The 27543-nt window shown below is 45.1% G+C and overlaps 1 protein-coding gene across 5 annotated transcripts in view; it reads left to right on the forward strand.

Annotated features, from left to right (window-relative positions):
- The window catches only part of LOC141749207 (contactin-4), a 347767-nt gene extending 320465 nt beyond the window's left edge, over window positions 1-27302 (forward strand). For 4 of the 5 annotated variants that reach the window (XM_074602291.1, XM_074602290.1, XM_074602292.1 and 1 more), the window contains 11 exons: window positions 9747-9922; window positions 12223-12343; window positions 14821-14979; window positions 15728-15877; window positions 17002-17072; window positions 18932-19166; window positions 19702-19817; window positions 21786-21972; window positions 22452-22564; window positions 24115-24283; window positions 25462-27302. In XM_074602291.1, coding sequence (XP_074458392.1) covers window positions 9747-9922; window positions 12223-12343; window positions 14821-14979; window positions 15728-15877; window positions 17002-17072; window positions 18932-19166; window positions 19702-19817; window positions 21786-21972; window positions 22452-22564; window positions 24115-24283; window positions 25462-25562 — 1598 coding nt within the window. In that variant the 3' untranslated portion in view covers window positions 25563-27302. The remainder of the gene's footprint in view (window positions 1-9746; window positions 9923-12222; window positions 12344-14820; window positions 14980-15727; window positions 15878-17001; window positions 17073-18931; window positions 19167-19701; window positions 19818-21785; window positions 21973-22451; window positions 22565-24114; window positions 24284-25461) is intronic. The other variant, XM_074602293.1, reaches the window with a different exon arrangement.
- The last annotated feature ends 241 nt before the right edge of the window (window positions 27303-27543 follow it).

The following is a 27543-nucleotide window of genomic DNA, read 5'->3' on the forward strand; positions in this document are numbered from 1 at the left end:
TGTATGTGGGTTTTACTAACTGTGGGTAAATATATTGATACAGCACTTTAGCGCAAAGGTTTATTTTCACCAAGTTAAAACACATTGAGAATGAAGTAGAATAATCTTAAATTTGCCTGGTTTCTTATTAATGTAATAGTACGCAGTTTCCCTGTTTTCAGAGGTATCAGGAGGTGCTGCCATCCAGCTCCCCGTAGTGGTACAAATGGTGACGCACTGCGGTCACACCAGGTACTTGGGAAGCTGAACATGTCTTGGGCTGCTTGATAAATGACCTGTACGCCAGGACTTGCTTATCCCAAGACATTCGTGACACATGCAAGCCTTGATCTGGGTGACACTAAGGCTAGTTAAGCCATGGATCATTTGCTGGGAAGCTGGAAAGTCCAGCTAGTGATTTTCATGCTGTTCTGTTAAGTTTGACAGCTCAAGAGGCATCAGTTCCTAATGACTCTTAATTTGGGATTTATTCTTGCATGTCAGCTAATTCCTAACATCTTCGTCCTGATGAGGAGGGTGTAGATAATAGACGTAGAACTCGGATAGGAAAGACATAAAGCACATACACCATAAAAATGCAAAGACTGTGCCAGTCACTTCATAATTTTGCAGTTTGAATGCCTGCATATCATCTTATTGCTGCTCTGCTTCTCTTTGAAAATCTTTTATTTATGGTCATTGCTGTTCAAAACATATTTAAAAGCCCCATAAGTCAACCATCTCAGCAGGCTGAACTGTTCGAAGGGGCAAAATGCTGTTGGCCGCTGTGTAGCAGGGCCGCATGGCCAACGGCACGGCCTTACGTTGGCACAATTACCTGTGGCTTGTGTTACAAGGAGAACCGTGATTGATCCTTGAGTGACTTGCAATTTGTCAAAGATTAGATATGATTTCTCCTGTATCTGATTAACCTTCTCTGTAAGATGGCCATCATTTTTGCAATGACAGTAGATTATTCCATACTTGAAAAGACGGATATCAGCTAGTTGCAATCAATAGCCCACAAAAGGTGACACCTTGAATTCACTGGGTTATCTGTAAAGTGTGTCACAAAGGGTTCAATCCTTTGTCAAATACACCGATTTCATTTAAGGCACCTGTGAAGTAAAGTGGCTTTTATTTTAGTCCGAAATGCAAAGAGATGGAGAAGGGATGTTTGGGTTTTGTAGCGTAATCAGGCACTGTTGCATGCTGCTATAAAGAGCAAGTACACATTTCTGAGAGTGACAGATCCCATTGTCACTTCCAAACCCCATTACGTATGATTTTCTTTGTCGCAATTGTATGGAGAGAGCTTGATTTGATAAGATTGCATTGCACTAGGTAAAATGGAGGTTAAAATGAAGTATTGTGCCCTCTTGTTATTTAAGTAACACTCTCTGTACTCTCAGTGGAGTGGATACATTTTCATATATTTTGTCTTTGAATTTGCTATAATGGCACATCCCTCCCCAGTATCCTTTGATGCAATTCCATTCTTAATGTGTTTTCAGATTTAAATTAACCTTCATTTATTATTCAGCCACACAAAGAATGCATATTTGAGTGTGCAGAAATGCAATCCCTTGATTGACTGCCTGGTCCCTGTCTGGGAGGTGGGAGGCATTAATTCCTGGGAGGGAGACTCTTACGTCAAGTTTAGACAGTTTTCAATCTGCGGGAAGCTCTTTTTCGATGCCAGTTTAAGAAATATGTTAATAACTGGTGCCTCGACTGCAGTTCAGCTCTGAGTGAGGCTGAGGAGGAAGCTGCCATTCTTGAAAGGGAATCTTCAGCGCCTGGATGGACGGACAGGTTACTTTGGGCCGCAGTCACGAGGAACAACATCTAAACTCTCCTCTTAACAAAACCTTGCCCACGCTAACAGAAAATAGAGCCTGTCTAAGAGAAAGGGGTTTACACGACGTGATGAAGCACCTATCTAAAAATAATTGCATCCCCCACACTGCCCTGGTTCTGATACGGCAAGATTTAAGCCAAGTAAACTGCAGAGAAGGATCCTCTTTCAGGAAAGCAATTTTAGCATGTCCTGAATGTCCAGCTCAACCGTGTGTGTTGCTGAATCGGAGTCTCTGCTCTTCCAGGAAAGGTCAGATGCTCCACCTTCCTTTCCTTAATCCTTGTTAAATACATGGCCGTGTATCACTGCCTTCATTGCCAAAGATCAGTGCTGCCTGATTGCATGGAAAGGTGTAGACCGCGACGACATATATTTCTAAAATCAGGGAAGTGACTTTAGTCCCAGGCCTAAATTCCCTTTTCTAAACTGATAGTGTCCCTTTTGCTTTTAATAAGATTACATTTTATTAGGCTGAACTACCACAGTACATGCCAGAGGATAATGTAAGTGCTACGAAATTTTCTGTTAAGAAATGTGCCTTACAAATCAGTTACTTGTCTTACGAGAGCACATGAAAAATAGCTGATTATATGGAAAAGAAGAGTTCTATTGGCAAAGAACCATGTGCCTCTTCCTGAAAGTGTCTATGTGACTCATCACAGCCACTTCTGTGGTGTTGTAAAGGCCAGCTATTGTAAATGCTTAGCCTTTCCTCGTTTCTTTCTAATCTAAATTTTGGCCATGCCTCATGAAGTGCTCAGACAATCTATTAAGATAGCTGTCATTTGCTATGCTAATTCGTACTATGTGTTTAGTTGTTCACCGGTTATTAATCTCTTCAGTTCAGGGTCGTATTTTCCTCTCCTCAGTGTTTCTCATAGTGTCGGATGGTGCCCGGAGCACCGAGAGCTCCCAGAAGTTTATCTCATCAAGTCTCAGCTGCTTTTGACTTTTATGTTCTTGGATAAATGTTTCATTCACAAATAGAACAGAAAAGAACATTTACAGCGCATTTGAGTGTTTAAGTATTGGACTTTGATTCTTTGGTTGCTCATAGAAAACAGATGATTCTACCTCCAAGATTGATTTTTATTATCTCCAGATACGATTTGCCTTGAAATCAATACAATGGTGTAAAATGTCATTGCAAATAGAGGACATTGATCTGCAATGCATCAATTAACTCCCTCTGATAAAAACCAAACTGAAAACAGTAAACACGCTGGTATTTCAAGAAGAGAAAAAGTGAGTCCCAAATACTCAAGTTATAATTTATCTCCAAGAAAACCCTATTTTAAAATCATGTGCATGAAACGGTTTATGCAGATAAGCAAAAAATGTAGGTAGATCTTTAAGATTGTGACAATACTGGCTGTTTAAGAGAATTAGGTAATTAGGTGGTTAATCAAACTTGAAACTACTGCTTATCTGCCTAGGTGCAAGTAAGGAATATCAGCAACGTGAATGGAAATTGAGCCCAAGGAAAAGCAGTGTTCTGTCCATTTTCTCTCACATTGGATGCAGCCGCGTGTGCTTGGCATCGCTTGCCTTTGTCTTAGCTGCTTGTTTGAAGCATCTGGTAATTGAACATAAACTCTTGCACTTGAGCATTCATGCTTGAACCTGAAATTACCTTGTCATCCGCACTGGCTTTCATTAAACAGCTAACAGATGCCCTGGCGTGCTCCTATCACAGCACATGATGCAGAGAGTCAGAGCCTCGCCTGCCGAAATGGCTTTGGTCTGTATGGGCTCCTCTTGTCCAGCCTGGAATAAATGTTCTCCTCTCCGCATTCTGCAGCAGCCGCTCTGGCTGTTACGCCTCTGAGCTGCTCGCTGCTATTTAACTCAGACATGCCCTCTGAGTATAATACGCGGGATACTGATATTTCTCATGTACTTGAAGAGAATGTACGTATCCCTCAGCAAAAACAAACACTGCTTTTATTTTTTCCATTTAAAGAACCAGACCATGTTTCTTTTGTCCGTAAGCAGCTGTTGCAGTTTTCACTAGTCATTGTGCATCCGTTTGCACATACTTCTCCCTCCAACAGCATAAATATTTACAAGATATTTGCCTCTTTGGGCAAAAGAGTAAACGGGAGCTGGACATATGCTGCAGACCTTCGATAGAAGAACTTTTACAAAATTTTCATTAGCTTCCATTAACCAAACCTGGCAGCATGAAAGTGAAAACAAATCTTGAATGAAGTGAAATGGGCAAGGCTGGGAGAAGAAAGGAAGGGATAAGCCTTTGCAAAATCTTGGAAAATTTCCCTTGTAAGTGTAACAATATGAAGGCAACATTAAGTTTTTGGAGGGGAAGTTCTGATTTCTTCATTTTTTTTTACCCTGGATAAGTATGTCAAAACCTGAATATTCCTTTCTTCTTTCATTCTCCTTTGACCACCTCCTCTTTGCTGGGATAGATGCCTAAATAAGCACTCGGGTATTAGGCGCACGGGTTTCAGAAACCAGCATTAGAAATGCTGACATTATCTCTTTTTTGAATCTGTCTCTGAGATGCTCAACTCCGGATTCAAGGCCAGCAACAGGAACTGTATCTCCCGAGCAGGTTACAGTTCAATCTTTTATCATGGTAAAATACTCTATATTCCTTCTGCAGCCAGGGCTGGCAAAGCATGTCTCGTTGTTTACTGAGCACTTTGATATCCTTAAATGAAAGGCGCTGCGGTTATTAGCATCGCTGAATCCCTTCCCTGCGGAGCAGAGCACACAGCCTCCGCAGCTCAGCCAAACTGGAAAGGAGCACGTTTGGAAACAGGATGCCAAGGAGACATCTAACAGAGAGTGTCTAGGTGGGGAATAAACCCTCTGGTAGGTTAAAATCTTGCTGATGGGCACAATATATGGGACATCGCTTCTTGCTTTGCCCTGGTCCTCTTCTATCATTCAAAAGATATTCACGTGTTCTGGACTGACCTCTTTTTTTAAAAAAAAAAAAAAGCATTATCTCTGAGTGTCAGTCTCTCATTCATTTTATGTCACTTAAGTCGTGCAACTGTAGCTTCTGTCCCACTGTGTCATGTCCCCCAGATCAATATGACACAACATAGCGCTGTGTGAGCTACAACAAGCAAACGCAGCGATGCGAAGCTGTTTATCCTAAACAAGTAATCTCTCCTAATGGACACCCAATCAATAGAAAATCAGGGTGGGATGCTTTCCTTTTAGATTGGATAATTGTTCCCCTCAGCGCGTACCCGCCATGCCTGCAGCCTGCTGGTTTGCAGCTCGGAAATACATCGCAGCTTCCCGAAACCAGACGCAAAAGGCAGGCGGCACTAACAGCTAATGACAGGTTCCCTTTAGCAGGGGACGAGGGACAAAAGCGAAGCAATTAACAGCCTTCCTACAGATGGGAAGTGCTGCTCAGCTCCGGTTCTTCTAACATACTGAAAGCTCACAAGAAAACTTTGTGTAAATCTCCTGTAGTATAAACCAAGTACATTAAATTAGCCAGAAATACACCAAATTCTCTGCAATAGGCTGCAGCAATAAAAGTAAGGGCTGTAATGCGTGTAAGAAAAGCTCAGATAGCCTCAGCTGGTGGGGCCAAGGCTGGTGGTGGTGGTGGTGTCCAGAGCCGTCCCGTGCAGCAGTGAGGGTCTGCTCCGGCTGAGGACCATCCCCAGGAGCTCCCGTGCTGCTCAGACCCTCTCGGCTCTGAGGATGAGCTGGCAGCTGAGCCGCTCCGTGAGCTGCCAGCCTGGCTGGCATGCAGGGAAAACTGCGTGTAGAACAAAAAGATGCTGTTTCTGTCACACAGAGTGCGCTCCGGAAAGTGCTGGCATGGAAGGAAGGCTTCGAGGGAGCTTTCCTGCTTCCCTGAGCCTCCAGTGACACCTACAGACAGTCACCAGCCAGTCTGCAGAGGGTCCATCCCAGCACAGGCCAGTGTACACTCATCACGTCTGCTGTCACTGCGTTTGCTGTGCCTACAGGACACCTACTGAATATGTTTGCTTCTACAGAGTAGTTATTTTTTTCCCTGACTGTTGTGAGGAGGGCCACGGAGATGCTGGGAGGGCTGGAGCCCCTCTGCTGGGAGGACAGGCTGAGAGAGTTGGGGGGGTTCAGCCTGGAGAAGAGAAGGCTCCGGGGAGACCTCAGAGCCCCTTCCAGTCCCTAACAGGGCTCCAGGAAAGGAGCCATAGGACGAGGGGGAATGGTTTTACACTGAAAGAGGGGAGATTTAGATAAGATATCAGGAAGAAATTTTTCACTATGAGGGTGATGAGCCCCTGGCCCAGGTTGACCCATCCCTGGAGGGGTTCAAGGCCAGGTTGGATGGGGCTTGGAGCAACCTGGTCTAGTGGGATGTGTCCCTGCCCAGGGTGGGCTTTAATGCCCCTTCCAACCTAAACCATTCTGTGAATCTCCTTGAGACTAAAAACCAGATTATTTTACCTCCTGATGACAGAGAGCTTTTCATCCCTCGAGAGCATTCCTGCTGGCATGCACTATTCACTTATTTCTCCTCTATAAATCTTCTCAGTAATGCCAGATGAAATTTCTGAGGAGTGACCTGAAAGAATTTTGCTTGCTTTTTGTCTGTTCTTGCTGTAGGAGAGCTGGGAAGCGCCAGGTGCTGCTTCCCTCTGTGGAGGGCTCAGAAACCAGCAGCCAGCTCCAAGGGGTGATGCCGCTCATAGGAATTCTTACCCCTTATCTGCAACTGCATCTTTCAGCCTTATTTTTAAAACTATCTCAAAATGCTCCAAAGGTGAATATAATCTCAAAATCATCACCTAAATCGCCTTTTTTTTTTTTTTTTTTAAATTAACTGTCCTTGGGAATAGTGCCCTTACTGAGGAAAGGCATCTAAGGAAAATAACCTGTACTTGGTGGGGAGAGGACAGTATCAGAGCATTAAGGTCAGCTCTCCTGTAGTACCCGTCTGCCGAGATTGTCTCTCTTGCCTTGCAAGTGGACAATAAATAAATGAGTAGTTAGCTCAGAAAAAAAAAAAAAAAAATCATTGTTTTTTTTTAATTTCTGACTTGGATGCTAACCAACAGGATTTTAGTATCATTAAAGCACTCGCCATAATTTAAAAAGTGCCTGATGTTACAGGTTTTGAAAATGCAAATCTAATAATTTTGATTACCACTTGGCTGCGTATCGCCAAGGTGTGCCTACACTCGGCTGCCCTCAATTGCCTTCTGAATAACATTTTCCAGTTGCTGCCCTGCTAGGGTTATTGAAGGGGGGGAGGGCATGTTTTTCTTGTCCAGCTTTCCCAGTCCTTGAGAAGCGATGGGTAAGCATTCTCCTTGGGGGGATTTAAGTGCCTTGCGGGGGCTCGTGCTTGTGCTGAGCAGGGCTTGGGTCAGAGCCATCCCCGCGCATCATTTGTCATGAAGCTGGATCAGCCGTTCCCGTCACCTGGCACGTTCAGCTATTAGGTGGCCATGCTTCTTGGCATGGCTGGATTGAGAGCTGAGGGCCTGATTTTCGGAGGCACCAGCACTTGCGGTTCCTACCACGTCCATAGGAGCTGCGCTAAGCTGCTCTGCATAGCAAGACTTTACCAAACACCCATGTTTCATTCTTTATATGTTAATTAACTGTATGCATTGTAGCAAGAAGAATCACATTTATGGTGCAGACTTCTCGCCTCTTGCAGAAGGTGCCGTGGAGGCGAGGGTTAGCTACAGCAAACCCTCGGTGCTGACACTCATTAAGGATCCCAGCTTACACGGGTCATTGCGGGACTCATGTAGGAGAGCTGAGGGCTTTGTGGGAGGCACCCATTTCATCTCGGAGTCAAGTCCTTCTTCAATATTTCATACAGGCTTTGAGCAGGGCTGAGGGTGAACTTCTGATGCTGAAAGGAATTTCAGTAAGTGATTCTGTGCCTGAGCCCCGCTGCAGGTGCGGGCGTTTCTGTAGCATCCTGAGCTTGGGATGCTCCGGGTCTTGAGTTTCAGCAGTTGCAATCCCAAGTGACTGTAAAATCCTGATACATGAGTTATACAAAAGCAAAGTCGTAAGTCTAGGCAATAGTTAAACATTTTAGTAGCATGTACTTATACTGTTTATACCTGAGAAATTTCAAATGCTTTACTTGTATTAATTAGTTAAGGCTCATAACATCTACTGTGGTTGTGCTACAAGTTACTCTATTTTGTTAGAAGTGAAACCAAAATATAGATTAATTCAATTTGTTGAAGGTAATACAGCCAAGTCCCCGAGGACTTGATCTGAAGCCAATATAGTCAGCAATGAAATCTTTTTCAGCGCCTGCTCTACACTTCTGCTGAGGTCTTTGATAACCCAGGAACAGCTTCGCATCCCCTGAATTTCAGTGAGTAGTTCTGCCCGGTGCATATCTTTGTTCCTGTATCATTATTTTGGCAGAGAATTAAGCAGTCGGCCAATAGCCCCTGGAAGAAGTAGTTAAGATTTTGGTTTCGTATACCAGAGAATGAATAATGCTTGTAGTATTTTAGCATGACAGCTGTGCAGAATAGACTTTTGGAATAAGCAAAAATATCTGTCTGTATATGATTTTCAGACTTTTGGTCTCATTGTTAAACAATATTTTTTCTCCTTTTCATTTCCTCTGAGGCCCTGTAGAAAAAAAATACTGCATTTTTGTCAACAGAAATGAAAGACAAATGTTAACTTTAGAGGGAGAGGGAATTCACGGGCACAGACGAGGAGCTGAAGTCTGCATAATGTGTCGTGGCTCATCTTTCTGTGCCACCATTTTGCTTGTACTGCACGACTAAAGTGAAAAATAGACAATTAAACCAGTGGTAAAGGATCCATGTGAACTTCAGCTGTGAATAAGTCCTGACGCCTGAGGTGGAGCTGGTACGTGCTGCTGCCCATATTTAACAGTCAGAACCTGCTGCATCACAGATAGCCACGGGTTTGGGGGCTTTCCTTTGGAAATGTCGTGGCTTAGGACAATGCCCTTTCTCATGTTTCTTCTGCTTCACCTCCCCAAAATACTTGCGCAGTTCTTGTTCAACAGATCAGTGACCACAGAGGTCCTAAAAGGTGAGTCAGTCTGATCTACTACCCAACCCAACCCAGCTGCGTGTCAGGCAGAGGAGTTTCTATGCCCAGAGCCACCTCTTTCCCCAGAAACCCTCTGTCTGACGCCGCTAAAGGACTTGGCTCACTGGGGCAGAGTTTGGGTTTCCATGGTGTAAAAGGTTTGGTTGGTATCACTCATCGCTTACATTTATTCTGTGTGTGGGCTCCCCTCACACAAAGAAAACTACATGGATTTCAAATGTAAAACCATTCTCTAGAGAGAGAACCTGGCCAGTATTGTAAACAAGCAAAAAGTTTTCAATAAACATAACATACAACAATAATATTAGTCTAGTCTTTCTCTTTCCAGGTCCAAGCAGATATCACTCATGTTTTTAATATACCCTTCTTCACTCCAGTTTTGGACATTTTGCATTGAAAGAGTTTTCTTAAGGCAGCATTTAATTTAGGAACAACAAAATAGTTTTTTGGATAACGATGGTGAAGTGAGAAGACTCAAATAAAATCATCTCTAATCCCCAATGTTTTTCAAAAGATTTAACCAAGCCTTTCAGATCTGCTGCTCTCTATTCCAGCCTTTTCTCCTTGTTCATCAGGACGGTGCCTAGAAGAGGATTCTGGAGGATTTATTAATGGTGTTTCAATCCAACAAAAAGAGAAAGGTATTGGAGGATAGAATCAAAGCTGTGATAGTTCACTTGTTGCATTAAGGACCTTCCTAAGTGATCACTGCAAATTTTTCAAGTTCTGGTGGCAATGCTGTGGTTGTGGTAGACTGCTTAGCATCTTTCTCAGCTCTGCATCTCTCTCTTTCTGAAGAGGACAGGATTAATGCTTTTTTTTTTTTTTTTTTGCTTTTTTTTTTCCTTTGTAGATCCAACCAGGGTTATGGTGTCACCTTTCAGCATGGATGTCACTGTTGGAGAAAGCATTGTCTTGCCGTGTCAGGTATCTCACGATCACTCGCTAGATATCATGTTTACCTGGTCATTTAATGGACACCTGATAGACTTTGAAAAAGATGGGGATCACTTTGAAAGAGTTGGAGGGGTAAGTATTAATACTAAAGCGATCTCCTCACAGTAATAAAAGTAGGTAACGTAGAAAAGGGCTACTAATAGAAGGAATGGACTTGACTAAGTTAATAGTAGGAGGTGTTGTCTTGTGTCTTATAGACTGAGAAGATGAACATTGCCAGTAGAATACTTCATTACAGGTGGTGTAGAATTGTTATGTTTTCTTAATGACATGACTTCAATCTGCTTGCATGAACGATGTGTTCACATTGCAGTGGGATGTAAGTCAAAAGACCTATAATATGTTTTCTCATTGCAAAAAACTGCCTTCTCATTCAAGGAAGAAGTCCATAATAGTTTTTCTCTGGCTGTAACAGTAAAAGAAATGTAAAATATAACAATTGTAGAACTTTGTATTTATACAGAAAATAGCAGAAATCTGAGCATACCCTCAAATTTGTTCAGGCAGTGTTTATTGGCATGTTTATCTGTCTCCGTCTGTGGCCTACTCTTGTGACAACACACTTAGTATTTTGCCTCTACACAAAATAACCTGCATTGTATTACAAACATCACCGACCGTCAGAGCTGACATTTCTTTTCAGTGTTAACTGTGCATGTTTCCTGGCAACGTCACCTTGATATCTTTGGTTGGATTGTTTGTGGGAAACTCAGTCAGTACCCACTGACAAGGCAAACTTCTGCAATGTCCAGAGCATTGTTTATTTGAAGGTTGAAAAGATCACGTTCATGGAAATCCGATAGCTAGAAGAGTCCAGTGTGAAATGGTGGTTAGGCTGCCTGTTAAATACAGCCCTGGCCACCACTGTTGTTCAAGACCATGATCAAGTAGCAGGTACAGGGGAGAAAAGGTTGCGAAGGTAGGAATTACTTTCCCTCGTTAGGAGAGGAGAGAATCTGCTGGGGTCATGTGCCATTCAGAGAAGGTCAGTGCTATAGGAGGTACCTTGGGACACCGTCTATTAGAAAGGGGGTTCACACGAGGAGGTGGCACATCTGTCAGACCTTCCCCAGCCTCCCGTGCCATTCTTCTGACCAAAAATAATCTCCAAATATCTTTTGCTGAATAACAAGCTGCCATTTCACAGGCTGTGTCTGGAAGATGGGTAAAAAGTTTGCTTTCCTTTGTAACCATAACATTTTCCTTTGCAGTTCAGATTTCATCTAAGTTAGCCTGTTACGTGTTAGGCAGGACTTGGGGAGTTTAATTTCTAACTTAGTTGCAATTTTAAAAAGTTTTCTCCTCCTTCCTTATGAATTTTTGTCCGTTTTTATTGGGTGAAGGTAATGAGAAAAAGAAGGAAAGGAATGTAAGAAATTTTCAGCAGAGGTAGAAAACTGGAAAGCGTTTTGCATGTTGCTGTACAGGAGGGTTTGCAGAGCCATGTTTGCGCTGGGTTTCAGGCAGACTGACAGTCGGTGTTTACATTTGTCAGGAGTGAAATTTAATGCTGAAAGGAAGAGGAAATACAATTTACAAGCCTTGCTGTTATCCCTTAAAAAAAAAGTCATCAAAAGATGCACTTCAGGATTGATGCCTAGGGCACGCGGCGGCAGCGGCGGCTCTTCCCAGCGACAGCGCCTGATTGGCCTGCAAAGCTAAAATTACAAACTTTATTAATATTCCTCAGTCAAAAAGCCACAATCACAAGGTTACCCTGAGATTTCTAATGTATCAAATGCTTTGTGTCTGGAGAAAAAATTAGAGAGAGTTTTCAGCTTCCTATACATACAGAAACCTAATTAGTTCTATTCAACAGTTAATCAGACATGCACTTGGCGTTTGGAAAACAAATTACCGCTGTTAGGTGATGCAAGATTTCCTCAGAGAGTGCTGTTCTCGTGATCTTTAGCACAAAAACGCCGGGCAATCAAAATGCTGGCCGTAATACAAAGCCGTGAAACTATTGCAGATGTCTCGTAATTTGGGCTGGTTTTCACTTATGAAATAGATGTGGACGCAACTTGGGCATCTGATTACCAGAGAGGCTATAAATTGGATATCCAGAGAGATAAAGGGGGAATCGGAGAGAACCTGCCCTACATAAGCTCTGTCACAATGTTTTGATGGGGAAACTGCTTAACGGACCCAAACCAGGCTCCCCTGCCCCTTGTAGGAGCCATCATTTTAGAAACGCTCCCACTCTTATCTTCAAGGCAGACTCACATAATTTTAATAGGCCACGGCTTGCATTACTAATGTTTTCATCAGCCAGTGTAAAGTAAATCCATTAGTCACAGTGTCCTTCATGTGATAATGATGTTTAGCGCTCATTAAAAAGTAATTGTAACCACTTTTCCCTACTTTATCAGCAGGATTCAGCTGGTGATTTGATGATCAGAAGCATCCAGCTGAAGCATGCTGGGAAATACGTCTGCATGGTGCAAACAAGTGTGGACAAGCTATCGGCTGCTGCAGACCTGATTGTAAGAGGTATTTGAATTTTGTTACTGTTGTTGCTGTTGTAAAGTTTTTATTTTTTTTTCCTTCCTATCTTCTGCTGCTGGTACGACAATTCCGGGGCTCGGAGACATTCATTGGGATGCCGGCATCTTGTAATTAATCTAAGAAATAAGCTCTAAGTACACGCTGCGTTTCACAGTACATTTTCAAACAGTGCATGTAAAGATTGTTTCACGTATACGTACTTGTACAACAGACACACAGCACAGATAAACACACTAGTACGTGTTCGTGTCCTGAATGCAAAGCTTGCACCAACTGAGCTCATTTATTTGAACTGAGCAGCAGAAACAGTATCCAGCTTATTCACTGTGCTTCTGCCCAGCAATATTCTTCCTGTTCTAGAATAAACACGATTTAGTGACTTCACTGATATTTTAAGATCTATTCATTACCATACACAAGTGATCTGTTAAGTATGACTTTAACAGAGATGCAATTAGTTAACCTGAGCCTGGATCCTTACAATAAATATAATATATATTTTCCTGCTCGTCAGCTTTGAGGAACGCAAGCTTTGGTACCTGCCACCCTCAGTTCTCAGAGACCCCAGCAAAACCGTATAGTTCGCATGTTCTCCATATAACTTAAGCTCTCAGGCGACGCAGTGAAAGGAGGAGAGCATGAAAAAGAAGTAAGAAATTCCCTTTTTATCAAAGCGGTGCCAGAGTAAAATGTGCGAGATTAGCCCCTGAACTTCCGCTGAGAAATGTGCCCTTGTCTGTAGCTGGGCATTTCTGTTATCCTCATAATATAGTTACACTTTTCACCGCATTTCCCCCATGGACGTTCTTAGCCACGTGCTGTACAAAGAGCTGGGCCCTGGTGGCAGCGGAGCTGCTGCTCTGCTCCCCCGGAGGTTCCTCCCTGTTACTCCGGGGTTTTTGCTGCAGCATGATTTCAGATGATTTTTTTTTTTTCTTTTTGCACAAACATTTCAAAACAGCCTGCTGACGGGTGCCTCGGTTAGGTAATTTCCTTACTGCTGGCTCTGTAAACAAACAGGAGGAACATGAAATTCTGAAATTCTCACAAGACGATGACCCTTGATGATGGCAAATCATCATCTGATCTTGTCGCTCCCTAAAAACATCAACGGGGATGTCTCCGTCCAGGCTTGTGGTCCCACAGCTGCGCTGAGAGTTATTCTGTACTGTCTCACCAACTGCATAAAAATTGGGAAATATCCCTGGGCTGTGGGACTGCAGGGAGAGGTGAATAGCTGGTGCGTAAATAAATACAGCCTTCAGAATAATTTTGAGAAGTTTTTTAAAATATTGGAGTTATGTCAAAATAATAAGAGCTCAGGTACTAGCATAAAAATCAATTCTTTATGTCAGGGAATATCAAACAAGAGCTTAGAGAAGTAACCCCTGGCACCGGTACACGTGGATCGGCCCACTTGTTCAGGATGGGATTTTTTCATGCCATCTGAACACAAGCCTGTGTCTGTCAGCAGCCCAAAAATAGTTTGTAAATCGGTAACTGATAATTTCTCCCTCTCTTGCCCCACTGCACCCTGCGAAGAAGTATATTCTGGATTGTTGGGAATAACCACGGTTATTCCAAGACATGAAGTGAAGACAGTTTTTTTCAGCCTCTGTCAAACAGTAGGAGTAATTTGTGATGGATCCAACAAAATTCCGTTTCTCTGGTGTAACTTGCGGTGGGGGACAGAAGGAGCTGACTGCTCCATGAGGCTGCATTGCGTGCCTGCTCCCCCCAGCAAAACAATTTAAAGTTTTAATTTCTGAGAAATTAAATCTGGCTAGACCTGCTGAAACTTTCATTTTAAAGACGGGATATTGGAAGGTTACAGGGTATTTTAGATATTTAAACGTGTCCAGCTCTCTGAATATCATATGAGAATAATTTTAGTCCGCAGAGAGAATTGCAAGAGAGTTTGCTTGAGATGGTGCTTTTTGGGAGAGACTTTGCCTCGGGTACCACTATGGACAGTAATGGCCATGTGATCCAGGAGAGATGTCCTCTCTCTGGTTGGTGTGTCCTACAGTGCTTTACTGGTTCGGAGGAACCCAGCAGTGAAGCAGAAAATGCTGGTCCACGCTTGGACAAGATGCTCATTATGGGCAGGTCCTTCGTTCTTCGCCAGCCTCTTGGTGAATCCAAGCTGCAGCCAAAAATCCTACCTGTGCTAAACCAGCGGAGGTGGGATGGCAGAGCTGATCCCGAGTCCCTTGTTCTGAGGGGTAGCCCAGGCGTGCCACAGCACTGGAGGCAGCTGGGGGCTGCGGGGGAAGCTGGGGATCTGTGTGTTTGTCCCCCCATGCCTCCCAGTCTCATCGAGGCAACGAGAGCTGGGGCTGCGCTTCGCTCCTCTGCAGGGACTCCCTTACCTCTGTCTTGAGCAGGAGAAGAAGACCAGAGCGCTCCTTCCTTGAGCCACTACGAAGCTCCAAGCACCCCTTCTGTAATTCTTCCAACAGGTCCCCCAGGTCCACCAGAAGCCGTGACGATAGATGAAATCACCGACACCACCGCCCAGCTGTCCTGGAGGCCAGGAGCAGACAACCACAGCCCTATCACAATGTATGTCGTACAAGCAAGGACCCCCTTCTCGGTGGGCTGGCAAGCGGTGAGCACAGGTAGGTCCATCGCCTGGTCCCCGAAGAGCTGCACCGATGGAAAACGCCTCCATCGGGACCCACGCATAGGCCGAGTGGAGCAGCTCTGCACCCTGAAGGGAAGAGTAATTTCACTGGCTGCAGAGCACTTGTCTTATTAACTAGTTTCAAGTTTGGCAACCCAAAGATTTAGGGTCCAGTCAGTGCTGTTACTCATCCATTTTTCTCATGAATGTTTAAGGGAAAACAGAATGAATTCCTATCTTTTGTTGCCGCACTGGAGATATACAACAGTAATTGTGGTCTATAAAGATATCCCTCAGGGACAGACCATGTCATCTGGCCTATCTTTAAGTAGAATTATTTTCCTGATAGAGGGAAAAATCCCATGATGTAATTGTTCATTCCGTCAGAGGTTAATTTTGTTCCAGTAACCATTAAATAGAGGGAACACTCTGTTTTAGAAACAGAAAAACAAAAACCCTTTAAACCTGTTGTCTTGACACTTTTTTTTCAAAAAGTGATAATTTAGGAGAAGCTCTTTAATAGCAGGAATTTCTGTGCTAAAATCACAATGTTTTCATGCCACCTCATTTATTTCTTTGCCATTAACAGAATGTTATGAGAAAAGGTTTATCAATCCTTATTCACTTTGCGTTTATGTTAATCCCTCACTTTTAAGGATATCGGATATCTATGACCTTTTCTCAGCAGTCTTTAACGCTTTCAGTGGGTTTCATTGCGTTCCTGACCCATAGCTGTCTCCCAGTTCCAGAGATCATCGATGGCAGGACCTTCACAGCGACGGTGGTGGGTCTGAACCCGTGGGTCGAGTACGAATTTCGAGTAGTGGCTGCCAACCTGATTGGGATTGGAGAACCCAGCAGACCCTCAGAGAAGAGAAGAACTGAAGAAGCTCGTAAGTAGTGGTGGGCAACTGAGTTCAATCTGGTTGAATAAATGCTCGTCAGTGCTAATGGGTGCATGGCACTGGAGGAAGCTGAGGAGCACTTTCTGTGCCCTCCTCCTGCGTGGCATGTTATTTGTGTGCACAGATCAGGCAGCTCCTGATGGGCTCTTTTGCTCACTCCATGACTCCTGGGTGTATAGGAAGACTTCATGCCCTTTCCCTGCGGAAAGCAATGATTTTCCAAAAAAAGGGTATTTGGGCAGGTTTTTTGGAAAATACTGCCCAGCATCCCTTGATGAGAGAGATGAACTCAGAGCGTTCCCTCTGGATTCCCATGATCAGTGTGATGGAAACTCTGGAGCAGAGACTACAGCACCTTGAGAGCAGGAGCGTGAGCTTCATGGCTGGAGAGTGATCAGACCCTTGATGCTGGGGGCTTCTGTGGTTCTCCGAGTAACTTGGACCTCATCCCCGTGGGCCATCAGCCTTGGAGAAACCACCCTGGGCTGCCCTATGGGTTGGATCATTTCATGGGCTTACTGAAGGTCTTCTGCAGCCCTCTCCCAGACACACCACTTCCTCCTGGAACCACACTGTGTCTTCAGGCTGCTGCAGGCACAGCTTGATGGTGATCCTCAGTAGGGCCTGTGTGCACCGATTCCAGCACAAGCTACAAGCCTTGAGAGCTTTAATACTCCTTGATGCTGTCCCCATCTTTTGATCTGGCAGAAAGGGGTCACGGCAAGGCGTAGGCTCAGCATGGTGGCTGCAGGAATACGTGCCTCGATTATGGGAAACCCCTGGTAGGTGACTCCTCTGTTCTGTTTTAGCCCATAATAGAACAGCATATGAAATATGAAAATAAATAGAAGCCTTTTTTATGGAAGATAAATGTTTAAACTAAACAATTAGTGACTGAATACACAAGTTAATTGACACACTTTTAATATATTGTTATTGACATACTTTTAATATGCTATTTGCCATGGCAAATTAGTCATTTCCTAATAGTGTTTCTGGTACCCAGCAGGGGAAGGCCAGCAGAGTCCTGTTGCTGCACAGGTCTGTTCCATTTCAATGCGTTTTTCTCGTTTCAAAGTCGCCGCATGCATCTTCTGAATCTTTTTTTGCAGTTCCCGAAGTGACCCCAGCTAACGTCAGTGGTGGCGGAGGGAGCAAGTCTGAGCTGGTCATTACTTGGGAGGTAAGTGGAGTCCAAACCGAGAGGAAAATTAATATGGTCCTCATCTAGATGCGCCTTTTCACCCCAGACCACAGTGAAGCTCCTGTAGATTTCAAACGGTGGTAAAAAGCCAGATTGCGTGATAAAAAATTTCTATTAAAATTAAAGCTATTAAGATTGAGCCCATTCCAGGCCCCGTGTGAGGAAGCCGGCAGATTCCTGCTGTGCAGGGGAGCGGGTTGTGCATCGCGGCTTCAGCACGACCTCAGCTCCCCCTCACTCAGCACCTCCAAACACGTACAGCAAAGCATGGACGGGCAGGAGCCACCTGCGGGATAAAACAGTCTGTGAGGTCGGGCATGGCACATCCTGACCTGGTTGAGAATTGCGGCTGGCTCCCAAGGTCCAGCCCTTACCCCTGCACCCGGTTATACGGCAGCAAATAGTTAAGAGTTAGCACAACGCGTTGCGTGCTGGCTTTCGTTACTGCTAATGAAAGCCAGCAAGAGGAGATAAGAGATGAAAAATGTTTAATATTCCTTAAAGCAGTCGGGGTTAGAACTTTAGTCATATGTCTGCTCGTATTTTCATGTTATGATGCGATGCAGCTGGCATATTTTTCCTAATAATGAACTTCACTAGACATGGTAACACTTCCACTTAGCACTATTTCTGACCAAGCTGGCAGAATGAATTGCCAGAGATATTTTTAAGGTTATTAAAAAACTATAAATGGGGTTTTGTCCTTACCACACAGCTCAATGTGCTAAATTTCCTCCTCCATTGGACTAATTAGCTATGCTGTGTCTCCTGAAGATGGTGCAATATGTTTCAAAAACACACATGGCAAGAACATCAGCCGTGACTTTGACTTGTAATTTGCACAAAATATAATTTGTATTTTGATAGAACAGGCAGTTTACTCTTTTAAATGTCCAGAGGCCTTCTCTTTATGGTCTGATGCATTTTTTTGAGCCTTACAATACGCAGTAAGAAGCGGTCACCAAAAGTAACCCTTGCACAGGCTTGAGCATCTGTGGGAGAGTGGTCCGTAATTGCAGGTTGGTTTAATACATTGAGGTTTTGTGTTTTGATGCTGCTTTTAGGGGGCTGCAAACCTGAGCATCAGTGTGTGCAGAAGTGACCTGGAGGTGACAGGTTGTTTCTTGTAGCTGTTACCTGGCACTTACCTGCCCTGCTCCATCACGTTTGTGGCAAGTTAGGGACATGGTATAGTGGTGGTTTTGGCAGAGTTAGGTTGATGGTTGGACTTGATGATCTTAAAGGACTCCTCCAGCCTAGACAATTCTATGATTCTATGAAGCTGCTCCCTGCCATCGCGGTCTCTAACAGGTCATGTTGTATGGGCTGTGGATAGTCGGCTGACCTGCTCTGGGCTGCTGTGTAGCACTGGGACCATTGCCAGGATATCTTCTTCAAGGCTTCACATATGACCGCAAAGATGTGAGAGCAGCTGCATGAGTATTGGGAAAGCAGGAACCGTGTCCTTGGTTCACCCCATCTCTTAGTCATTGCAGTGTCTAAAGTAACTCACGTGGTTACTGGAGGCTCCCTGTCTAATCGGTGAAGGGAGGTGGGCACCTAAGAAGAAGAATTAAGTCTTAGGTGAAGTGAATTCTGGAGATGCTGCTTTCCCCCCTGACTACAGGTTACTCACAGAGCAGCAAGGCTCTGGCACAGACGGGGTGGGATGAATTCGGGTTAGATGTGGAGCAGGACGCCAGCCGCCCCCCTACTCTAGTGCTCTGTTTAGGACCGTAGCTTTAGAAGGACCGAAAGCAATAGCCAGCTTGCAGATGGAGAGATAAACCCGTGCCATTGCTGAAAGTGCCCTTTCTCCCCGGTTTTCCCCCCAACAGACCGTGCCTGAGGAGCTGCAGAATGGAGGCGGCTTCGGGTATGTGGTGGCCTTCCGCCCCTACGGGACCATCAGCTGGATGCAGACTGTCGTGGCCTCCCCGGACGCCGCCAGATATGTCTTCCGCAACGAGACCTTGCCGCCCTTCTCCCCCTACGAAGTCAAAGTGGGGGTGTACAACAACAAGGGGGAAGGGTCCTTCAGCCCCGTGACCGTTGTCTACTCGGCAGAGGAAGGTAGAGCCGGGACCACCCCCTACCACCTCTCCCTCCTCCCTGCCACTGGACACGGGAAGGGTTGACTGGGTCTGAAAGGGTTTAGTATCCACCTTGACGTATCCTTTGATACCTAATCCTTGCTCTGATTTATAATAAATGGCGAGCCGTGATTAATTCTTTTGATAGTCATTAAAATAACATTAATCGTAATGAAATCTTTTGATATTAATGGAAAAGTAATATGTAATCTGGAAAGAATTCCGCTGAGATTTAGTATGAATTAATGTCCACTGATCAGAAAATGTTCCCTCTTGTCCTAATTACAGTACATGGTATCCTGGGTTGAGTTTAGTAATGACATCTTATTATTTCTTAGGCAGAGGAGCGGTGCTGTCTGGCACAGGCTGACAGGCCATCGTTTTGAAATGTGGAAGTTTGTTTTGGTGGCATGTCGCATTTCTCCTGCAATGGAGAAAATAAATCCCTTGAAGTTTGAGACAAAATTAACATAAAATTGAAAACTCTTCATTTTATTTTTAACTCCTCTACCCAGAGCCGACGAGAGCCCCGACCACTGTTTTGGCCAGAAGTCTTTCTGCCTCAGACGTTGAAGTTTCTTGGGCTCCCCCTCGGGAGAACCAGCACAAAGGAAGAATACAGGGATATGAGGTATGGAAATGCAATGCAGCATCCTTTCAGTACTAAGCATTGAAGAGATGCGGAGATACCTCATGGGTGGTCACTGTGGTGCTGCTCCTCCCTACTGCAGGGTGGGTGGGCTCCTGCGACGTGTTTGTTTCCTTGTCTCTCCAATCCATGGGGGTTTCTCTCACATGGTAAAGGATTACAGACCTTTCTGTGCGCCATCTGGCTGAACCTGGAGAGCAGAGCTTGCTGGGGGAGCCCATGTGAACGTGCTTCTATGGGCTGGCAGCGTCTGAGCTTCTGGGAAGGGAGCGCTGCAGCCGGGCTGGTTCCTAGCAAGGAAGAAGAAGGGATTGTCACAGGGTGCAGGATCTGTCCCTGGGGCACTCGTGCTTTGAGCAGTTAGTGCTGGAAACGACCGGGTGCTGCCAGGCCAGAGCTGGAGGTAAACACGTACCTTCACAAGTCCATGGGCCCCGAGAGTACTAAGGGAGCTGGCAGATGTCATTGCTGGGCCGCTCTCCATCATCTTTGAAAGGTCCTGGAGAACAGGTGAGGTGCCTGAGGACTGGAGGAAAGCCAACGTCACTTCAGTCTTCAAAAAAGGTAAGAAGGAGGAGCCAGGGAACTACAGGCCAGTCAGCCTCACCTCCATCCCTGGAAAGATGATGGAATAGCTTGTTCTGGCTGTCATCTCAAGGCATGTGGAGGAAAAGAAAGCTATCAAAAGTACTCAACATGGATTCACCAAGGGGAAATCGTGTCTGACTAATCTGATAGCCTTCTATGATGGCATGACTGGATGGATAGATGAGGGGAGGGCAGTAGATGTGGTCTACCTTGACTTGAGCAAGGCGTTCGACACGGTCTCCCACAGCATCCTCATAGGGAAGCTTAGGAAGAGTGGGTTAGATGAATGGACAATAAGGTGGATAGATAACTGGTTGAAAGACAGAGCTCAGAGGGTCGTGATTAGGGGCACAGAGTCTAGTTGGAGGTCAGTGACGAGTGGTGTTCCCCAGGGGTCAGTACTGGGTCCAGTCCTCTTCAATATATTCATCAATGACCTGGATGAGGGGATAGAGTGCACCCTCAGCAAGTTTGACGATGACACAAAGCTGGGGGGGGCTGGTGTGGCTGACACACCAGAAGGCTGTGCCACCATACAGAGAGACCTGGACAGGCTGGAGGGTTGGGCAAAGAGGAACCTTATGAAATTCAACAAGGGCAAGTGTAGGGTGCTGCACCTGGGGAGGAATAACCCCCTGCACCAGGACAGGTTGGGGGCTGACCTGCTGGAGAGCAGCTCTGTGGAAAGAGATCTGGGAGTCCTGGTGGACAACAGGATAACCATGATCCAGCAATGTGCCCTCGTGGCCAAGAAGGCCAATGGCATCCTGGGGTGCATCAAGAAGAGTGTGGCCAGCAGGTGGAGGGAGGTCATCCTCCCCCTCTACTCTGCCTTGGTGAGGTCGCACCTGGAGTACTGTGTCCAGTTCTCTGCTCCCCGGTTCAAGAAGGACAGGGAACTGCTGGAGAGGGTGCAGCAAAGCGCTACCAAGATGATGAGGGGACTGGAACACCTCTCTTATGAGGAAAGGCTGAGGGACTTGGGTCTCTTCAGTCTGGAAAAAAGACGACTGAGGGGGATCTTATCAGTGCTTATAAATACTTAAAGGGTGGGTGTCAGGAGGATGGGGCCAGGCTCTTTCCAGTGGTGCCCGGGGGCAGGACAAGAGGTAACAGGCACAAACTTGAACATAGGAAGTTCCACCTAAACATGAGGAGGAACTTCTTTACCCTGCGGGTGGCAGAGCCCTGGCACAGGCTGCCCAGAGAGGTGGTGGAGTCTCCGTCTCTGGAGACATTCCAAACCCGCCTGGACGCGTTCCTGTGCAGCCTGCTCTGGGTGACCCTGCTCTGGCAGGGGCTTGGACTAGATGAGCTCCAGAGGTCCCTTCCAACCCTATGATTCTATGCTCTGCTTCTCAGGTCAGGTGTTGGAGACACGATGAAAAGGAAGAAAACGCAAAAAGGATTCGAACAGTTGGTAATCAAACATCCGCAAAAGTCACCAACCTGAGGGGCAACACGCTGTATCACTTGGCAGTCAGGGCGTACAACACGGCTGGCACTGGCCCCTCCAGCGCCACCGTCAATGTCACAACCAAGAAGCCACGTGAGTGTTTGGGAGGATGGGGGGCTCTTGCCTGGGAGGGTTTCTGCCAGTGTTCAAGCTTTCTGGAGTCTGAAGGAGCTGTCAGACTTTTCTTTGCTGGGTTTTTGACTTACCAGCCTGGTCTTTTTTTTCTTTTGTAAGGCTCTTCCTCGTGTTAAGTAAGCAGAGCATGCAAAACTGAAATCACAGCTGTGCAGGAAAATTAAATATTTATCTCATCGTTCAAGAGGGCTTTTTTCTTCTGATCTCAGGCGTGTTGAGCAACTGACTGAATCTTTTTTTCATTTAGAGCGCTGTGTTGTGTCACACCTCCCGTGACCTTGAGGACACAAATCAGTGAAACAGCTCATTAGCTTTCTGGAGTGATAGGACTCTGGACATGTTCAGCTGTGGTGGTGGAAGCCACATTGGTACTGGGTGGTATCCAACTGGGAATTGGTGCTCCTTAGTAATACAGTGCTGTGTGTATTTTGGTATAGCACCAAGTCAGCCCCCCGGGAATGTCATATGGAATTCGTCCGACTCCAAGATCATACTGAACTGGGACCAAGTGAAAGCGCTGGACAACGAGTCAGAAGTGAGAGGCTACAAGGTGAGTATTTTGTCGGCACAGGACAATACCACCCCCTCACCACCCCCTGGGCCTGCCGTGAACCCTCACTAAGCTTATCCGTCGCTGGATTCTGATCTTGGGCTATAAGGAACATTTCCATGAATCCAGCGTCAAGTTGGGGGTTATAGTAAGACCAGATGAGGTGTTTTTCATGGCACTTGCGTGGTTTTCCAGGTTAAAACTGGAGCATTCCTCCAGAAACAGAGGCCATACTCATGTAGCGTGAGCACGTTCTGCTGGTGACTTGGCCTCACCCCAGCAATGCTTGCCCCGGCAAGCACCCGTCTCAGCCCATGGACCTTCCCCTGCTCCTCACCACCTCCTCTGGAGCTCCCACCACACAACTGCTCTCCTGCCTTTGGCGGTAACCTTCCAAAGGCGGTAGTCGACACCTTAATTGCAGAAAAATAAAATGCTTTTTTAATAGCTCCCATTTTCTTCCGAAAGCAAAGGAGAAGAAAGAGAATCCTCATTAGTAGCAGTTTTAATAGGGTATAATTTATCTAGAGAGAAATCTTGGGAAGAATTCAGCTCTATCGCCTTACACAAGGGTTTAATTTGGCCCAAAGAAGACATTGGTGTGCAATTGCCAGCCGTTGCCTTGAGGGTTGAGTTGTGCAAACGTTTTCCACCAGAGCTTGAAATGATGAAGAACCTGGACATGCTTTGTATCTTCTTCAAAATCTGAAATGCCGGTGGCAGCAGCTTTGCGAGCCTGTGCCAGCTCCTCAATTTCTGCGCTAACTTTTAAGTATCTTTGGTGCACTCTATCGGATTATCAAAAATAAGTTATTCCTCAGGGTTTTTAGTCAAAACCTCAGATGAATCCCAGCAGTTTGGACCAACTTTTCACTACGTATTTTAGGTATGAAATGCAAATTAAGAAGTCAGCTGAAAGAGGGTGAGAGAGTTTTTCACCCTGAAAAAGCAAACTCCATCTAGTGGGCTTCTAAAAAGTCCTCCTTTACCTTACCGTTAGGATAGCACAGCCAGATTGATTTCTTTCCTGAATCGTAGCAAAACATTGCCCATTTTTATTGGTTTTTTCCTGGAAATTTTGCATTTTATGTCACAATTTATGATCTAAATTAGTAGAATTCGCAGATCTTAGGTGGTCATTCAAAAAGACATTTATTTTTTCTGGGAAGCCGTTTGTGGCACTGCATCAATTATCCCAACTCAATTTCCTGAAGAATCCTAATAAGAAGTTTCAGACCTCTAAAAATAAGCCTAAGGATTTATTTTAGCTTGATCAAGCTAAAGATCTCACCGAGGGGCTTCACTAGGAACCGGTGCCGTGTTTGGTGCTGCGCATTGGCATCACCCTCCTCCCAGTGTCACCCCCCTGCCCAGGCACTGTCACCGCTGTGCTGGTGGCAGGTCCCCGGCAAACCCAAACGGCCCCTCTGTGACCGACCCTGTGTCTGAGCATCAGGGGCAGGAAAAGAGCCGCAGCAAATCCGGACGCCCTCAGGGCAATGGGCATCTCTGCCGTTTCTGCCTCCTTTTCTCTCTGCCCGTCGCTGCAGGTTTTGTACCGGTGGAACAGGCAGAGCAGCACGTCCGTGATAGAAACGAATAAAACCTCGGTGGAGCTCTCCCTGCCGTTCGACGAGGACTACATCATAGAGATCAAGCCCTTCAGCGACGGGGGCGACGGCAGCAGCAGCGAACAAATCCGAATTCCAAAGATATCAAGTAAGGGCGGGAGGAACCGGGGTCGGTGCTGAGCCACGGGGAGCCAACGTCCCCAGCCCCTCTCCTCCGGCTTCACTGTCCCCACAGGGGGACGTCCCCAAACAGGGACGAAGCAGAGCCTTGAATCTGAGCAGGGTCTGGCATCCCCCCGGGAGGGAGCCGAGACTGACCCAGGACCGGTAGTTCTGATTTCATCCTGAGTCAAGATTAAACTATAAGAAACGCCATCATAACTACTTATATTTGTATTTAAGCTTTCCACACACTTCCCACTCTCCTACTTCCATACTCGTATATATGTTGAATATATTGTTTCACTGCAGTTCACTATAACAAAATACAAAATGCAATGTTCAGAGCCTTTTAAATTTATAAGGCTACTGTATAGCCACATTCCATTGTGTGTTGGATGCATAAATATTTATTTAGGGAAATGAGGTTGTGTAGAAGAACAAACAGGAAAGAGAGTATTTTATTACACAACATTGCTTTTGCAAAATCTCCATGTCCCATCTTCCATTAATAATGCCACAGTTTATAAGCTGCATTAAATCAGGAGCCTCTGCAATGCAGGAATATGGCATTAAAATTACAGCAATGTAAAAAAACCCTGGGTGAGATCAGAATTATCTCCCCCATAGTTGCACGCTGTGGTTGTATAAACCATCCCGAGGAATTTAATCAGCAGACCCGGGAGGGCGCGGGAGAGCAGGAACACATGCCAGTTCCTATTTGGCTCAACGCAGTGGGCCACGGAGCAGGTACGGGGCTCCTCTGGGACGTGCATCGTGCCAGGCTGGCGCCATAAGGAGCAGCTTGAATATAGTACCGTTGTAAAAAAAAAAAAAAACCAAAACAAAACAAAAAGTAAACAGGCCCTGAAGTAATATAATTGTGCAAGTAGCCTCAACACAAGAGCGGCAGGAATTTTAGTTAAACCAAAAATTCAGTTAGAGAGGCGAAACGCAGTGAAGAAGAGGTTATTGAAGCCAGGGGAGGGACCGATGTGGCCAGGCTCTGCGGTCTGGGCGGCCCACCCTCCCCGGAGCCACCTCACCTCTGCCACCACCGCGCGGCAGGAGGAAACAGAAGTAAAGCCCCGGGAGAGAGGTTGGGGTGAGCGAACGTTGCTCTCTCCGCCCCTGGCTGATTTTTCTCCCCTTCTTTCCTTTGCCCAGACGCATACGCGAGAGGATCCGGCTCTTCCACCTCCAACGCCTGTACACTGTCAGCCATCAGCACGATAATGATCTCGCTCACAGCCCGGTCCAGTTTATGACAAAAATGACATAAAGGACTTCTTGTTTATAATATAAGCAACATTTAGCTAGTTGTTCTGAAGACACCCAGTACTAAGTAATATTGTGGTTCGAGTACATCTTACTACTGGAAAAATGTTTATGCTTCTTTAGGAATGGCATTATACAGTACTTCCTCAAAGCAAATATAGCTTTGTCTGAAGTTTCCTTGGAAACTCTGCAATGCACTGAAAACATCTGTAATATGATGTTACCAAAGCAGTTTACATATGTCCTTATATGCATATTTTTTATTATATATTTAGTGTTTTATAGAATTTTTTAAAGTTAACATATGATGTAGATATTAATTTTTCCTCTGCTATAAAATGCTATGGACGACATTATCATGAAAATATCGTTTGGAATTTTTTCCTTTATGACGGAGAGGTCAAAGTTGTTCTTAGTAAATTGGCTGCCACTTTCCTGTACAGTTTTACAAGGCTAACGCAAGGCAGAACCGTTCCAGATTCCGCTCGTAATGCGGCTGCATTTAAATGGCAGTTACGATGATTCTTGTGCTAAATCAAGTGCTTATAAGACACAAGATGTTACATTTTATTCAGAGGTCTAAGCAAGACAAACTCGAAATACTCAGTAAGAACACTATAATCTTGAAAAAACACATGAATTTTGGTTGTTTGTGGACTACAGGACATGTAGCTAATACTCTGGCATTGTGCAGCGAGGGTCCGTTTTTACTGTCTTGAAATAGCTTTGTCTTTATCATAATTAGCACTAAATTGGGTAGGAATGAAGATACTGCAAAGATGTGATCTCTGCCTCTAGTGACGAAGAGGGACCCGAAGGAGCGAGCGAACGATGCGGTTCTCCCCTTTGGCTGCAAACCCGGCTAAATCCACCTCGCTTTAGGGGATTTTATTCCAAGGAAATCAGAACACAGCGACTCTTGAGATGTAAAACTGCCCTGGGTTCGTTGTCCGAACACGCGCTTGCTTTCCACCTGCATCGGAACATCACATCATCCTTCCGCACTCCACCGTATGGAAAACGCTTGGGGAATGTGGTCCGGAGCGCGAGCATCAGCATCGGCGGCGCCGGCTGCCCGCGGGGAGGGGGATCTCTGGCACCTCCCTGCTGGGAATTCTGCGCTTCTTTAAGAAACTCTTCACAGAAGCCGGAAGGCAAAAAGAGAGTCACGCCGGAAAACAACAATATCCACAGCAAAATAATTCTTCTTAAGAGAAGGACTGTTTGTTACTACGGGGTAATTTTGTAAGTTCACTCAGATGGGATAACGCTAGTAAAAGGCAATGGAATTTTCTATAAAATTTTCAAGTTTAAATGCGCTGCAGTGGTTTGTTTATTTTTTTTTCTGATAGCTTGAATTTGCCTGTAACTTGTCTTTTTTGCTTACAAAATAATACAGTTAACTTTTAGACCTTCTAAATATATTTATTCAGTAACTCATAATCAGGATTCCACTTGTGTAAAAGTCAGGGGTGTTGACCAGAGAAATATTGTCAGTATTTCAAGCTGTGTTCCTTTCTTAGTTTGATATGGTTACTTCTATGTAAAAAAAAAAAAAAAGAAAAAAAAAAAAAGAAAAACAAAAAAACCACAAAACCAAGAAAAACGGAACAAAAAAAAAAAAAGCTTCTGTAGTTTTCTCCCCAGTGTAAATGATATTTATCAGTGATCTAGCAGATGTAATCTTTTTTTAAAGGTATTGGTAATAAATATTCTGTCATTTGTAAAGATACCTGTCTTCCAGGAGCGTTTTTCCTCCACCTTTCATTGTACCCGGTGACAGATTTCCCCACGGCAATAGGCAGCACCTGCTGGGGCTGTCACTGATGTGGAGATACAAAATAGGAGTAGGTTTAAGTCAAAACTTTGTGGAGGCAGAAAAAGATATCTATTTATATGTCTCTGGTTTAATTCTGCTTCCAAAACGGGGTAAATTTGGGGTGATAATGTCTATTTATGAGGAGTCATGAC

This window comes from Larus michahellis, chromosome 10 (genome assembly GCF_964199755.1).
Source record: "Larus michahellis chromosome 10, bLarMic1.1, whole genome shotgun sequence".
Lineage (NCBI taxonomy): Eukaryota > Metazoa > Chordata > Aves > Charadriiformes > Laridae > Larus > Larus michahellis.